The sequence below is a fragment of the Lithobates pipiens genome, unplaced genomic scaffold (genome assembly GCF_037356315.1).
Source record: "Lithobates pipiens isolate NorthernLeopardFrog02 unplaced genomic scaffold, aLitPip1_a1.2 Scaffold_16, whole genome shotgun sequence".
Lineage (NCBI taxonomy): Eukaryota > Metazoa > Chordata > Amphibia > Anura > Ranidae > Lithobates > Lithobates pipiens.
In genome coordinates this window covers 15,992,033-16,008,719 of record NW_027507748.1, presented here as the reverse complement: position 1 = coordinate 16,008,719, position 16,687 = coordinate 15,992,033, and the positions used below count along the sequence as shown (strand labels likewise).

The 16,687-nt window shown below is 44.6% G+C and overlaps 1 protein-coding gene across 1 annotated transcript; it reads left to right on the top strand.

Annotated features, from left to right (window-relative positions):
- The first annotated feature begins 3,748 nt into the window (after positions 1–3,748).
- On the top strand, positions 3,749–15,047 carry LOC143981625 (uncharacterized). The gene is made up of 3 exons (XM_077479617.1): positions 3,749–4,036; positions 9,182–9,249; positions 14,347–15,047. The coding sequence occupies exons 1-3, from the start codon at positions 3,826–3,828 to the stop codon at positions 14,584–14,586; spliced, it is 519 nt and encodes a 172-aa protein (XP_077335743.1). The 5' UTR covers positions 3,749–3,825; the 3' UTR covers positions 14,587–15,047.
- The last annotated feature ends 1,640 nt before the right edge of the window (positions 15,048–16,687 follow it).

The window sequence follows — 16,687 nt, the reverse complement described above, 5'->3', positions numbered from 1 at the left end:
TCCATTATCGCCCCTGCTCTTTGCGTTGGCTATAGAGCCCTTGGCATGTGCAATTAGAGCAAACCGGGAGATAGTCGGCTTTGTAAGAAAAACTGGAGAGGAAAAAATCTCACTTTATGCAGATGATATCCTATTGTTTCTGGGGGATATGAGGTACTCATTACCAAGGGCAATGGGATTAGTGCAAGGGTTTGGAGGCTTCTCAGGGCTGGAGATTAATTGGGAAAAGTCGGAATGTCTCCCTCTGGACCCAACTGATCAGCAAACGGCCCTGGGAACCCCCCAAATGCCAACAGTGGACAAGTTGAAATATCTGGGAGTAACCTTGACAAGGGATCCTAAGCAATTTATAAGTTATAATTTAGTCCCATTATTGGTTAAGTTTAAACAAAAAATTGCTATATGGAAGCGAATGCCTCTCTCGGTGGCTGGTAGATGTAATCTGATAAAAATGATATGGATGCCCCAACTTTTATATATATTGCATAATGCCCCAACATGGATCAATAGAAGTTGGTTTAATAAAATCGAGATGTTGTTTAGGGAGTTAATATGGAAGGGAGGACAGGCTAGATTGAGATTGCGGATGCTCCAGCTACCGGGAGAGGAAGGAGGATTCGCAGTCCCCTATCCGGAGTGCTACTTCTGGGCGTCCCAATTACAACAGCTAGGGGGGATTGATGAGATGAACGGAGGAACCCCAAATGGGAGATTAGTATTAACAGGCTCCCCACATAGCAAGCTGATTGAGACCCTGGAAGCGGACTCATTCCAGTGTAGATGTCCTACAGTAAAAATGATGTTAAAGCTATGGGATATAGTTAAAAAAAAAATGGGATATAGTAAAATAACAAAGTATACACCTCTTTGGAACAATAAGAAGCTACAGGAAATATGGCGGGTTGGAAAAATTTTAGAATGGGAAAAATGCGGTATTGTAAGGCTTAGCCATTTATATGGAGGCAGGGGTATTAAATCTTTTGATCAACTGCAAAAAGAATTTAAGATGTCACAAAACTCATTCTATGCTTATATGCAAGTGAGGCATGCCTTAAAGACCCAGTTTGGAAATGTATCATTAACATGGGAAGAACTGCCCTTGCTATATCCAGTAGCACAAGTAGGACCCACTAAAGGATTAATATCTAAATTCTATGCCCAGCTGAGTGAACAGACTAACAGCGAGAGGAAAGGGAGGGTTGAGAAGGGGAAATGGGAGCATGATCTAGGCAATATAACACGGGCACAGTGGAAAAATATTCTATCAGCATGCCCAAAGGTCTCGGTTTCTCCTCCCCATAGGATTTCCCATCTGATGGTAATTAACAGAGCATATTATACTCCCCAGAAATTATTTAGATTTGCTAAGAGAACAGATGACCGTTGCCCCAGGTGTGGGGGGTCAGGGAATTTAATACATATGCTCTGGAAATGTCCCAAATTATTCAGATACTGGGAAGGAGTGGTAGAGACAATAAGTAGGGCCTTTGGGACCGTGATAGAATTAAACCCCATAGTGTGTATTTTAGGATATAGAAATGAGGAAGTAGAGAGAAAGGGAGTAACAACGGTAATTCTAAGATGTCTATTCCAAGCCAGAAGAATGATTGCTAGGAGATGGCAATCAAATCTAGCCCCCACAGTAGAGGATTGGATGAGTGCTGTAAATGAATATCTATGTAAGGAGAGAGCAGTATACGCAAAACGAAATAACTTAAAAGAGTTCAATAGAAATTGGAGAGATTGGATAGAAGAGATGCACACCCCAGTTTAAATCACGATAGGAAAAGGAAGAAGAGAGGGGGAGGGGGGATGGGTACTGGGAGAGAGCAGGGTAGAGGACATTAAAGGTATGGGAAGCAGTATAATATATTCACGATACATGGTAGGATAAAAGCACAAATATATATAGAAGAGAGGGGGAGGGGGGATGGGTAGTGGGAGGGAGCTGGGTAGAGGACATTAAAGGTATGGGAAGCATTATAACATATTCGCGACACATGGTAGGATAAAAGCACAAACATATATACTGGAGGGGAGGGGGGGGGGGGGTTGTATTGATAGAAAGGGTGGGAGGGAGGGGGGCGGGGTATATCATCAGGAAAAATGTAGGAACTGCAAAAATACTCGAGGAAGGATAAAGGGGATTATGGTATTGACTAGATATTGTTTTAATTTTGTTAAGTAGATGTGATGTATGGATGTTTTTTCATCTCCCCCCCTTCCTAGAACTTTAAAACTCGGGCCTCTGAAAGGAAGGAATATGTATTGAAATTTTGGTAATGTTATTTTAAGATGTGGTCTGTATATTGTGAAAATTTAATAAAGATTAATATATAAAAAAAAAAAAGAGGTGAGGAAGCCGAGCCGGTGTATGAGCTCTCCGGGGTCCCGGTCCTCTCACATCGGATTGCAGGAATAGAACGTCCTGAGTGCAGCGCCTGTCATCTCATACATTGTATCCAATCCGCTCCCCCCCCCCATACATTGTATACAAACTCTACAATCGGCACGTGTCTCCTCCGATACATTGTATCCGTCCCTCGTCACACCGACCAATTGGGTGATTGGAATCCTCCTCCATCTTGTGACATCACCACACGGTCACCCTTCTGTCTGGTGCTGAACTAACCTCCTTCCACCGCTACTGACCAATCAGATCTGCATAGACGACAGATCCCGCCCCTGTACTTATTAATTTCCCTACCTTTTCCCCGCCCCTCGTTTGCTTTTATGGGACAAACTGGGAGGGGACTGAGCTTCATTAGTATTCCCCATGATTAGAAGCCTTCCTCCCTCCCTGTACTTCTCTCCATACAGCCCCATCTCTGACCCTCTGTACTCCTCTCCATACGGCCCCATGTCTGACCCTCTGTACTCCTCTCCATACGGCCCCATGTCTGACCCCCTTGTACTCCTCTCCATACGGCCCCACGTATGACCCCTTGTACTCCTCTCCATACGGCCCCACTTCTGACCCCCCTATACGCCTCTCCATACGGCCCCACGTCTGACCCCCCTGTACACCTCTCCATACGGCCCCATGTCTGTCCCCCCCGTACGCCTCTCCATACGGCCCCACATCTGACCCCCCTGTACGCCTCTCCATACGGCCCCATGTCTGACCCCCCCTGTACGCCTCTCCATATGGCCCCACGTCTGACCCACCTGTACTCCTCTCCATACGGCCCCATGTCTGACCCCCCTGTACTCCTCTCCATACGGCCCCATGTCTGACCCCCCTGTACTCCTCTCCATACGGCCCCACGTCTGACCCCCTGTACTCCTCTCCATATCACCCCATCTACTCCCCTCGCCTCTCCATACCCCCTGTACTCATCTCCGCCTCATGTCTGACCCCCTGCACACCTCTCCATACTGTCCCATGCCTGATCTGTAAAATTAGGGTTTGCATTGCTGTCAGACCTACATGCTCCCCTGTGTAGCAGGAGAATGAATGCCGGACCTCAGATACAGCACCAGCTCAGAACAGAAGTTCATGTATGAAGGGAAATCTGGGAGAGAAAAGGATCCTGTGCATCCGGGAAGAACTTGGAGACTATGAATGCATGTAAAGACAGCTATAATGTGAGGTGATGAGAGATCTCCTCTGTTTTGCACATATCCCTACACATGGCTTTGTGAATCTGTCCCTATATTCCTGTATTGCCTGGCTTAAAATGTATTTCTATAAACAGCACAGTTCAAGTTTTCTACTCCTAAACAAAAAAAACAAATAACCGTTTACAATCTGTAATTTTCCTGATTCCAGATCCGGTTCCCATCTCCAACATCACCAGTACCGGGGGCCGGCTGGGTGAGGAGATGGCGGTGAGCGTCCAGTTCTCTGGAAAAGAGAGCGCTGTGACCTGGGAGGAGGACGGGGAGCCGATCCCTGAAAGATACCGGCTGATAGATGACAATAGGACGCTGATTATCCCCAGTGTGCAGAGAGACGACGCCGAGAGGAGATTCCGGGTCAGGATCACAAACCCGGTCAGTGAGGAGATCCGGGAATATCAGCTGGAGATCGGAGGTGAGAGGGGCAGTGGCTGTATTTAAAATAAACCATGTCTACTAGACTACTAATTTGCATTCCAAACAGTGGCGTCACCTGTTTTCATATTGGGGGGGGGGGGGGGGGGACAGGGACAAAAGTAGGGGGCAACTATAAAATGCATATCTCTATCATCTCTCCTCTATCTCTATCCAGCCTCTCAATTGAGACTGTCTTACTCCAACGGCGGCCCAAGTAAGATGCGGAGCATCTGCTACAAATGCAAACAAAAAGACACTGCCTTCCCCGGGCAGAAAGGTGCGATCTTTTCCAAAACATCATATAATATATCTGGTGAGGACGGAGGGGGAATATATAGGTTAATTACAATGTATCTTTGGGACCACAGAGTGAACACTACTATTGCAAATTTTCCAAGAGGATCAGTGAAAATTTCTTCAATTATACACAGGAAATTGTTATGGATAAGGATCGAAACACCCCTGGCATAGGTAGAGTAAGTAGCATGTATTGTTCATTGTATCCACATTTTTTTAAGAGTTAGGACCTTGCTGCCCACAAGGCGAGTCTCCTGGAGGAGAATAAGCTGGGGGGAGTGAGATTTTAAATACTGGAATAGAAGAGCTCTTTTAAATTTGAAATTAAGGCCCCTGACATTCCAGGAGAGGATGGTGAAGGAATCAGTTTGTTAGCCATTAGGCAGAGAGGGCATGAAAAAGCAAGGATGTTTTTGGGGGCATACCCGGGAGTACACTATAAGGAGCAAGATCTGTTACATTTAATACTGACAGCACTTAAACATAGCAAAAAACATAAACGAATATAAACGTACAAAGAAAAAACTTTGGAGACCAAAAATGGTCTCAGACTTCCCAGGCATGAGGTGCCTTTCCTACTATGTCCCATCTCTCCTCCTAAAACAAGGGGGGAGATCAGGGAATAGTTTGTCCCCGAGAAGAAAATAAACTATACCTAGTAGGTGTAGGCAACCCCTAAAATGGGGGCTCTACACAGCCATTGCCTGTACACACACCTGGTCAGAGTCACAAATATCCACATGACCAGGGAGCAGGGGTGAGGGGTATGAGGCATTGGTCACTGGCTGAAGAAAATGGAGGGGGGGGGAAGAGGCGGCAGTCTAAGGCCACAGTGGTAGTAATTGAGTGCAGTGGTGTGTGTCCAGTACAGAGCACTGAGCGAAGTTGGCTCCTATAAGAGTGCCCGGCAATTCCCTGATGGGCATACAACCTTACATGTTGGGGGAAGAAAGGAAAGGGGGAAAAAAAATGAATAAAAAAAAGGGGGGGGGTGTGCAGATCTTAGTCTAGTCCGACTCCAAATGGCTGGTGGGCTTCTCAGTGGCCAAAAAGGATATGGGGGGAAAGAGTCAACAGTAACAGCAGGTGCACAATGGAGGATTCAGGTCCCCGGTAGAAAGATCAAACAAAAACTAAAAAGGGAAGACTGCATGAAAACTAGGGGTGCAGACATCCATAACTCACAAGGGTACTTGCCATGGTGTACGGCTCGTTAACGGCTATCCAACCAGGACATGGTTGCCTCCAGATCCATGAAGAAACGTGCCCGATCACCATCGATCACTCTGAGTTTGCTGGGATAAAGTAGGCTGAACTTGAGGCCTTCATCTCTTAGGCACTTCTTGACCTCGGTGAAGGAGTGGCAACAATGTTACTCCTCCGGGTAATAATCAGGAAAGGGCATAATTTTGGCACCATTAAAAAGCAGATCTCGTTTTTCTCTGGCTGCCTTCAGAATCCTATGTAATTGAGCAGCCGAGCAGGAAAGGCCGTGGTGGGTTCCCAGGGATCGGAGGGACTTGTGAGCCCTTTCCACCACAAATGTAGGAGGCATGTCAGGCAGGTCTAGGAGTCTTTTTAGGAAGGCTTCAGTGAAATCAGCAGGCTTTGAGCCCTCTGCCCTCCCTGGGAGGCCCAGTACATGGATGTTATTTCTCCTGAGCCTATTTTCTGTCTATGGACTTTTCCTGCAGGGCTTTAACCTGTAGCTGTAATGCACGGAGATCTCTGGAGTCAGATCTGGTGGTGTCTTCAAGCTGGGATATGCGGCCTTCTGCCTCTGTAAACCGGGCCCTAAATTTGTCCCTATCATGGCGGATCAGACTCACATCCGCCACTAGGTGGTCTATTTTCACCATTACCGAGTCTCTGCCCTCCTTGATAGCTGCCCGAAGCTCAGCGTGGGAATCTGCCTGAGATGAGGGCGGATTAGAGGGGGTCTGCGAGCCGGCAGACCTTATAGCAGCTGGGAGCCTCGTGGGTAAGATGGCCGCCGCGGACCGGGCCTCACCTGCTAAGGACGAGCGAAGCTTACCCAGAGGGGGCCGCAAGGTGCCGGAGGACTTCTTCCGCCCCAGGGTGTCAGGGAGAAGGCTGTGTTGCAGGAGAATCGGCACTGGAAGATGAAAGGATGAGTGGTGGAGCAGAGCTCAGTAGTCACACATCTTCTCTCTCACATCCCGGCCACGCACCCCATAAATGATTATCTTTATTGTATGTTTTTCACTTACATTTTTGAACATTAAGGACACATTGTATTGTACGCATTGTATATCACTTTTATGTTCATTTTATTATATCAGTACCTTTTAATGTTAGTATATTATCCAGCGCTGCACTTTCTTCTTTATCTGGGCTGCTGACTGACTGCAGAGAAAGTAGCAGTCTTGGAGGACTTCCGTCATGGCTGCTGCATAGGAGGGCAAAGCAGAGGAAGCAGGCACAGCTGGGGTGGAGGAGGCATGGGCATCATGTCTCTTAATGTAGGTCCAGTGAGTCTGCTCTGTGATCCTGTCACCTAGGCAAGACTAAAGCCCCAGGAGTGCTGGTATTTCCTAGGGTGCAAAATTGTTAAGCACTGCCCCCTCCCCCCAAGCCCCCTTAAGTACTTATCTGAGCTGATCCAGTGCTGTGCAGGTGCACTGCTCTAGCTCTCTCCTCACTGGACATGGAGGCAGCAGTGAAAGCCATTGTCTTTCTGCATTCAGTCACAGCCTGTGAAGAGTGAGCAGGGAGTGGGACCAAACTGCACTGACAGACACACAAAGCCGTTTTGGGATTGAGCCCACAGGAGTGCCCCCATAGCAAGCCACTTGACCCCTTTACCCAGGATGCTGAGTGACCTACCCATGGACACCCTCTCTTGCATTACATGCTGGGTAGGAGATAAAAGGACCCTGAGCGGCCATTTTAGCTCTCTTGGGAACGCATGGCCTGCCTGTGAGGACTTGTGCAGAGGTCTCCCGGAGAAAGCGACTTATTGCTTGTGCGGAACGCAACCCTGCTCGGTTGTGTGAGTGACCTGAAGTGCCAGCAACTCATAGATCGGATTGAGAAGATCCAGAGACACTCATTTGCGCATCGGAAGACCAGGTCCACCTGTCAGAACAGGACGGAGTGACTGAGCCGGCTGGCGCAGAGGCAAGTTGCAACTACCAGACCAAAGTTACCATACCAAGTTTCCGATCCAGTTGGTGAGCGGGTTGCTACCCACCGTTTTCTAAACCATTTCACTTAGTCAGACTTATATGCAGGCCTCACTGGGATACTTGGTCCCACGGAGGAGGAGTAAAGCAACTGACGCTAGGCAGGAATAAGGCCTACTTACTATCACACTCCATGCACTGTATTATACTTGTGGAAGCAACACTAGGATCATTCTTAATTCAACTTTAACTGCTTTAACCTTGGATTACAAATTTATATGGAGTTACCCTTGCTAGCGAAGGTTCGAAGATAAAGACTGAGTACTTTAAGTGAGATCTCGTGTATAGCTACAAAAGTAGGGGGAGCTCATATATATATATATATATATATATATATATATATATATATATATATATATATATATATATATATATATATACACCTAGTTGTGTGGAGTATTTTCTCTCAGCAGGTGGAGCCAGTGGATCCTGAGAGGACAATACAGGTACATTGCGATATATTATATTGCACTCTATTGTATTGCACCACAGCTGTGTCAAGGGGACTGAGGCAAGTTAGTGGGGTTTTGTTACTAGAGTGCAGGCCCAAAATCAAATCAGCCGCTCCATCGGGAATCAGTGCTACAGTAACAATGTCTGTTTTCTTTTCTTCTCCTCTGCTTCAGGGATATTACAGGTCAGTCTGAAGCTTATATAAAAATTCACAGATCTGTTTCTTTATATTTAGAGAAAAAAAGAAATAGAACTGCGCAATCCTTAATATTTAAATTAAGGTGTGAAAACCAACATTGAAGTGCAGGGGTGCTCAATGCTATACAAAATATTAACATAAACCCCAACATTGAAAATGCATTAGCAACATATACCCATACAGTGCAAGTAAGAATATGTATAAAATGGCACCAATTACTGTAAACAAACGCTAATAGGATAGGTGCTGCAATCTCAATGATACTAGTGCTCCAAAAAATAACAAAAAAATATATAAATATAAAATAAAAAATAAAAATTAGGAACAAATAAATAAAGAATGGTTATAAAGTCCTGGTGAGTGAGTTCAAAAACAACAAATGTCCACAGTGACTTATCCGAATTCCAAACCAGGTGTAGTCGTGAGACAAAAATTAAAGTGCACCACCACCGTGTAGATAACAGTAGCTCCTTACCAGATGCCCCAGTAAGGAGTGCGTATCTTAAAGGTCAGGACAAGGTATGCATCAGGCTCGGATCTTCAAAGGATAAGAGACCACGGGCGCCGGACTCAAACGTATTTCAACCAAGAGGCAAATGGTCCACCATAAGAAGAAAAAAACACTCCGAATAGTGTAACACCATTTATTAAAAAATTGAACATAAAAAGAAGTGCACTTACAGAAGTAAATGGACACAGGGCATATCATCAATGGAAAAGCGTCGGCCGATCGCAAACTCCAAACCTCACTGGAAGTTGCAACCGAATAAGGATATCGTTTGGAGTTTGCGATCGGCCGACGCTTTTCCATTGACGATATGCCCTGTGTCCATTTACTTCTGTAAGTGCACTTCTTTTTATGTTCAATTTTTAAAAAAAAATTTTGTTGATTTAAATGTGCATATTGCTGCTTCTCTGGCAGTTAATTTTGGTGAGTGCGCTTCATATCTCACAAAAGGATTACATTTTTGGTTTTGTTTTCTGACAGATTCTGAATTGAATTTCCGAACATTACCAGTACATCCCATGGCTGCTGGAATAAGTATCCACATTCAGGTGAGTTATATTTACATGTTCTTTCTCTAAATTGTATCACTAAAGAGTGGACAGCTATTGTCCATTACCGCCAATATCTTCATGATAACCTGCAGAGATTTAAAGTGATACTAAAGGTTAGTAAAAAATAAATAAATAACAAACATGTTATACTTGCCTCCTCTGTGTAATGGTTTTGCACAGAGCAGCCCCGATCCTCCTCTCAGGTCCCCCGCTGGCACTCCTGGCTCCTCCCCCTTGATCAGTGCCCCCAATAGCAAGATGCTTGCTATGGGGGCACTGTGGCATGCTTGCTCCCATGCCTGCTCTATGCATCCATAAAACAGTGTGCAGAAGTGAGCTGTGGACAAGAAATGCATATTTTATGGGTATAACCACTGTGGCATACGTCACTGTGTATACAGTATATAGGCTTAAGCTTTAAGCCCCTCCCACTATTTGTGCAGTTTTGTCACGCTCCCACAATTCAATATGGCACACGGCCAGTGGCGGAATTATAGGGGTCGCTAAGATCGCCAAGGTGACCGGGACCCATGCTGCAGGGGGGCCCTTGAGGGCCCCCCTGTATATCTCAAGGAACAGGCGGCTGAAACTAGCTTCAGCCAAAGTGTAATGGGCACTGTGTGGGGAGCTCGGAGTCATCACACTGATTATAACTAAAGTGAAAGCATAGTGTGTGCTCTTTGTCTCCCCCTACAGTGCAATACCAGGCAGGAAGAGGTAAGATAAAGAAAGCACTGCCGTTTTTAAAAAGACTTTGTGTGTGTGCATGTGTGTAGGTGGCGAGTGGGTGGGGGGCACACTGGGGGCATTTAAGGGCACACTAGCAGCATTTGGCACAGTGGCAGCATTTGATGGGCACAGTTGCAGCATCTGAGGGCACAGTGGCAGCATTTGGCACAGTGGCTGCAATTGATGGCACAATGACAGCGTTTTATGGCACAGTGGCTGCGATTGATGGCACAGTGGCTGCGATTGATGGCACAGTGGCAGCGTTTGACGGCACAATGGCTGCATTTGATGATTATTTTTTCTAAATTTTTTTGCGCCCCCCAAAAATTTTGAGCACCAGCCGCCGCTGTTTAGATACATGTATGCACATTTTATGTATGCGCGTTTAATCCTGCCCCCCTCCCCATATTAGAGCTGGGCGATTTTTTAAAATAAATAAATAAATAACTTGATTCACAATTCAAATTTTTTTTTTTTTTTTTTTGATGGACACCGCGCCAGTCCTGAGGAGCTGCAGGAGTTTTTAGGTGAGGCCGTGGCTTTGGCGTAGACCGCAGGTCTGGCCTCGTGGACTGGGCCGAAGCCGCAGCCTCACCTAAAAACTCCTGCCCGCAGATCCTCAGGACCGATGTGGTGTCAGCGCCAATCCTGGTGAAAAAACTTGATTCAAGATTCAAATTCCTATGTACCTTATGTATTTATACATGGAAATCATAACCCCCCCCCCCCTTCTTTATGTATTTATACATGTGATCATATCCCCCCTTGAAAATCCTTTAAGAGAATATATTCAGATTATCTTTCCTGATAGCTGAGCTCCTCTCTCTCCATACACATCATCCATTAATAGGTACTAATTGGCTTCCTTCTAATGGGCACACAGCTCATATATATTCACATACAGGATTTCTGTGTATGCTCCTTCATATATGATCATGGGCGTCCGCAGGTAGGGGCAAGGGGGTCAAGTGCCCCCCCCTGGAATTGGGGATCAGATCTTAAATTTAGCAGTTGTGTTGCTATCGGGCTTCCTGTCCACTCCGTTCCTTCCCTATTGGCCATAACTGAGGGCCAATCAAAGGAGGCCAGGAGAGGAGAGCATCATGGGACATGTAGTCCCAAAGATTGTCAGCCACATTTTCCACAGGGAGGAGGCTACAGCTCGATCAAGAGAGATTGAGAGACTGCAGCCTGGAAAAAAGCTGAGGGAGAGAGTGCTACAGGACAAAGAATGAGGAGTGTGCTGGGCTGGAAGTCAGAGAGAGAGTCACACTGCCCAGTGCCACCAGAGAGAGCCACTCTCACCACCAGCAAGAGAAACACTGAGCCACTGCCAGGGTACAGACATACTATACTACTGACCAGAGTCGCCCCCCAGGGAACCCAGAGTGAGCGATCGTTCAGTCAGAGGGATCACTGCTGTAGTTTCGCTGGGTCTGGTAAGAGGGCCTGTTTGTCATTATCCATTACTTACCCTAGGAACTGTACTACGTCTGTAGTCTCTGACCATGATAATGTGATAATGACATTGTCGAAAAGGGGCGGTGTATGGGTGACCCTAAAATGATGCCCCCCCTGAAAAAAGTTCTGTGGACGCCCATGTATATGATGCCAAGTACATTGTATATATCACATATATATGAAAATGTTTGGATTGTATTTGTAATGTTTATATATGTGTGGGTTAAGATGTTTTAGAAAACAGGGTATGTTATTTCAGACATTACATTATTGGAAGTACAGTTTGTATCTTTCAGTTATTTTTTGTTTCTCTGACTCATTACAATGTTTCTACTCGTAGAAAGTAGAATCTTTTTATTTATGTGTTAGGGTTTCCCTCTAGTGGCTAGTTCTGGTATTAACTGTAATTTTGCGAATGAAGTTATTTTTACATGAACAATAATTGGAAGGTGTGTGTGTGTGTGTGTGTTTGTTTTTTTTTCATTTTAATTCCCTTTTCTGCAGCAGCTAATTTGTCTGCATTATTCCTTTTCCATTTTCCTGCTCTCGAGCACTATATACACCATAGCGCCTCCATCAATACTTTCGACTTGATAAAGCATCCCTTGAAGACGTGCATTTGCATGAAATGCGTTGGGACCGAGCTACACGCTGACATCTCGCCACCACTTCTATGCTTGCAAGTGCACTTTGTCACAACTATTGTCTTTGCTGGCATTTGAATTAAACTTTTTCCTTTTGTAAAGTTTATAATATTTTTATATAGGTAGGGAGATAGAGATGGAGGTAGGGGTAGGGAGATAGAGATGGAGGTAGGGGTAGGGAGATGGAGGTAGAGGGAGATGGAGGTAGAGGGAGATGGATATATCGCTTTTTTCCCCTACCTAGACCGTTTGAAGCAAACCTTCTGACTGTCCCCAGTGGTGAGAGTTGGTACTGTTGGGTGTCCCCATTGTGATTATGGAGCTGGTTGACCATGTGCGAAGGATCCTGTTGATTTAAATGTGCATATTGCTGCTTCTCTGGCAGTTAATTTTGGTGAGTGCGCTTCAGTTCTGCTGTTCTTGTGTGATGGAGAGGATTTCCTGCTGGGAGACATTGTTTCTGTGGTGATATTTATTACACACAAACTTTTTTTCACTTTATTTACACTGATATACTTTTCAGTATTCAATTTTGAATATTTTGGATTTTTTTTGCACGTTATGATTATTGTACTGATGGCACACTTTTTTTCACAATTAATTAGGAAGTGTTTTATTAAAGAAAGCCATTACACAAGGCAGACTTGTCACTTTACCGTCCAATCTCTTTTACAAGTGTTTTATTGAAAAGTAGTCACAACAGGTTATTACAATTATTTGATGGATACATCAGACATATAATGAAGAGGGAGATCCCGATAACAGGATAGTGCATATATGGTATAGCAGTTATTGAAACAAGGGAAGTATAGACTGAATATTATTAGTACTTCACATTAAAAGTCCATTTGTGATCCAGAGAATGTTGGGTGAAGGGCGGTCACGTGAAACGCGAAAAGATGATTTGTTTATTTCCCACTTTTTTATTTTCTTTATTTTACATGTCTTACTTCCCTGTAACCATCGTTGTTAAGCCGACTCCCTGAAATCATGAGTCGCAGAGGAAGGGAGAGAATAGGTAGACTGCAGGTTGTAGGGGGGAGGGCCTGCAAGAGGAAAAAGAAAAGAAGGATGGGGGGAGGAAGAGCCCATTTGGTGAGGGGTGCATCCAATTACCCATTAGATTGAGACAAGTTGGGTGTTGAACCCAGAGGGTTGATTGTGTGCTATCCACGTTTGCCATACCCTGAGGAATTTATCGTGGGTGTCAGAAGTGACAGATTTTAGCTTTTCATTATTCATTATGTCATTCATTCGATTTTATTTTTTTAACTGCCTCAAAGCTGAGTGCAGGAGTTTTCCATGCCCTCGTGATGGTTAATTTAGTGGCCTTGGAAAGATGCTCAGCCAATTAGCGTTCCGGGTGGAGAAGTTCAGGGATGGGCTTATGTAAGAGGGCATCATAGGGGTCCCTCTTAAGGTTAGAGTGAAGAATGTTGCGTAGAAGGGTATAGGCCCTGACCCATAGTCTGCAAACCTTAGGGCATGCCCACCAAATGTGGGCCATCGTACAACCCAACGGCACACGTTTTTAAGCTTTTTATGTTGTTAAAGAGGGATATCACCAAAACATGTCCACTTGAACTGTAGTGTATAGTTTATTTATTTTTAATTTATTATACTCAGGACATAAAAAGGAAATGCCTAAGTATGGACAATACTAGATTTGGGTCTTTATACTGTATGCACAAGCGGTGTAGCTCCAAGAGTCTTTTTACACATTTTACCTATTTACTCTTAGCTGCTCTGTTGAAAAAAAAAAAAAAGCAGGCTAGTTGACAAAGTTTAATAGTTTAAGCTCCGATTTACACATGCAGCTGAAGGAATTACTTAGTCCCTCTGCCTGTTTAGATGCCTCCATACAAAGTTTTAGACAAAAAAAAAAAAAACACCTGCATTTTATAAAATACCTGGAAATGCCAATTGAAGTACATGATCTGAGGCTGCCCATCCACTGTGTGTATGTGATCAGGCGGTCCTACAGTGGTTAAACTAGGCCATCTCGGGATGGAATTATGTAAATACAATATTGGAAGCTGTGGAGAAGGGGGAGAGTTTGTGGGTAAGACAATCATCGAGACTGCATTCTACCTTCTAGTACAAGTGTGAGATATAGGCGTTGATTCTAATCAGCACAGCCGATACCTAAAATCTTATGATGGAGATACATGATAAATGGTAACCTAGAGTAATAAATAGGATAGTGATGTCTTGCTCAATCACCTGACCTGCGGTTGTGTCTTTCTTTTTGTATTTTTAGATGTGTTGCAAAGAGGAAAGAAAAGATGTTCCTCTGAGTATAATGGAAGTTGGCTGTGAGCAACCCAACAACAAATCTTCATCCATTCATGGGATGCCTGAAGTTCCTCCTCGGAATATCATGGAGTTTGGCTATGGACAACCTATCCACAATGAATCCACATCCACCAATGATCTTCCTCTGAGTATCATGGAGGTTGGCTACTCACAACCCATTCACATCAACCCATGGTATCCCTGATGATCTTCCTCAAGAGTGCCATGGAGGTTGGATATTCGCAACCCATCCACAATGAATCCATATCAACCCATGGTATTCTTGAAGATCTTCCTCTCAGTATTATGAAGGTTGGCTATTCAGAAGTCATCTACAATCATTAACCCATGGTAGCCTTGAAGATCTTCCTCAAACGTATCACGAAGGGTGGCCATTCGCAACCCATCCACATCCACTGATGGGATCATTGAAGATCTACATCTGAGTGGAGGGTAGAGTAATAACCTACCAATTTGAAATGTATTCTACATCAGCAATGAGAAGGGATCCCTATCTGGAGCAGAGGATGGAAGTGTGCTCCATTTAAATAGACACCTGTGCCTTTTCCTGTCATGCCAGCTACACTTTTGGGGAAATATTTTTATATATATATATTTTTTGGATTTTTATCTTTGCAGACTAAAGTGGAACACCAACAAAAATGGGGGGGGGGGGGTGCACATTGGGGGATTTATTCTCACTTCCTGTTCCATTGACCAAAGTGGGTATCCAGAAAAATGGTGTTCCTCTTATTGGGACTTTAAATGGGGGGTGCGGGGTGGGGGGGGAAAAGGCTACTTAAGATATTAATGGGTATACAAATTTATTTGGTGTAGATAGTATAGAAAAAAAAAATTCTACGAATGATACAGATGTGGAACATACGTTAACATAAATGTACAAACAGCAGTACATATAAAAAAAAATGCAATACACTATGAAAAAAATAAATAAAATCACAATCATAGGCTCCACAAAACATGTAAGCTACATGTGCGGGGGGGAAAACGACCCAACGCGTTTTGAGTGAATCACTCTTCTTCAGGGAACTGATTGAAAACAGCATGGTAAAGGTGTATCATAGGGTATTGCTGGGGAGCATGATGGTTTCCTGCATCCATATAGGGTATTATGTTTAAAAAAAAAAAAAAAAAAACAATGAAACAAAAACCATCAGGGACAGCCAGGTGTCGATGATCCCAATGACTGCTACAACAGGTCGGGCGAGGAAGGGGGGGGAGGGGGGAGGGAAACCTCAACGTCAAAGACACGCGAGATCCCCGGGGGAGATGCACAACTCCCCCACAGAGGGTGCCAAGACACCAGACAAGGGTAATGGAGATATGTAGAGTGCCCTCTGTACCCTGGGGTTATGTAGTAGTGTTGCCCCAACCTGACGGTGGTAAGAACAATGGTGACTCCCCTTGGCACGAGATAAGATGGTCTCGGGGGGGGGGGACAACCCACAAGAGAGGTGGACGGGATGCTCTGGTAGTGATTGCTGGAGCGTCACCTCCACGCTCCAGAAATTACTACCAGAGCATCCTGTCCACCTCTCTTGTGGGTCTCGTGCCAAGGGGAGTCACCATTGTTCTTACTACCATCAGGTTGGGGCAACACTACTACATAACCCCAGGGTACAGAGGCCACTCTTTACTTATCTCCATTACCCTTGGGTGTCTTGGCCCCCTCCGTGGGGGAGTTGTGCATCTACCCCAGGGATCTCTTGGGTCTTTGACTCGTTTTCCCGACCCGTTGTAGCAGTTATTGGGATCATCGACACCTGGCTATCTGACGGGTTTTTGTCTCTTTGACACACCTTTATCATGTCGTTTCCAATCGGTACCCCTGAAGAAGAGCGATTCACTCGAAACACGTCGGATCCTTTTTCCCGCACATGTAGCTTACATGTTTTGTGGAAGCTAGGATTGTGATTTTTTTTTTTTTTCCATAGTGTATTGCTTTTTTGTTATGTATACTGCCTCCCATGTAGGGCCAAAACAACTAATCGATTAATCGGCAACTAATCGATTATGAAATTAATCGTTAGTTGCAGCCCTAATCCCATGTACTGCTATTTGTATATTATTGTTAACGTATGTTCCACATCTGTATCATAGAATAAATTTGTATATGCATTTAATATCTTAAGTAGCCTTTTTTACCCCATTTAAAGTCCCAATAAGAGGAACACCCTTTTTCTGGATATCCATTTAACAGGGATGTGGGAAAATCCTACTTTGCAGACCCACTGGACACCACCCCTTTTCTAATTGACCAAAGGGAGGGTATTCAGTCCAGCACT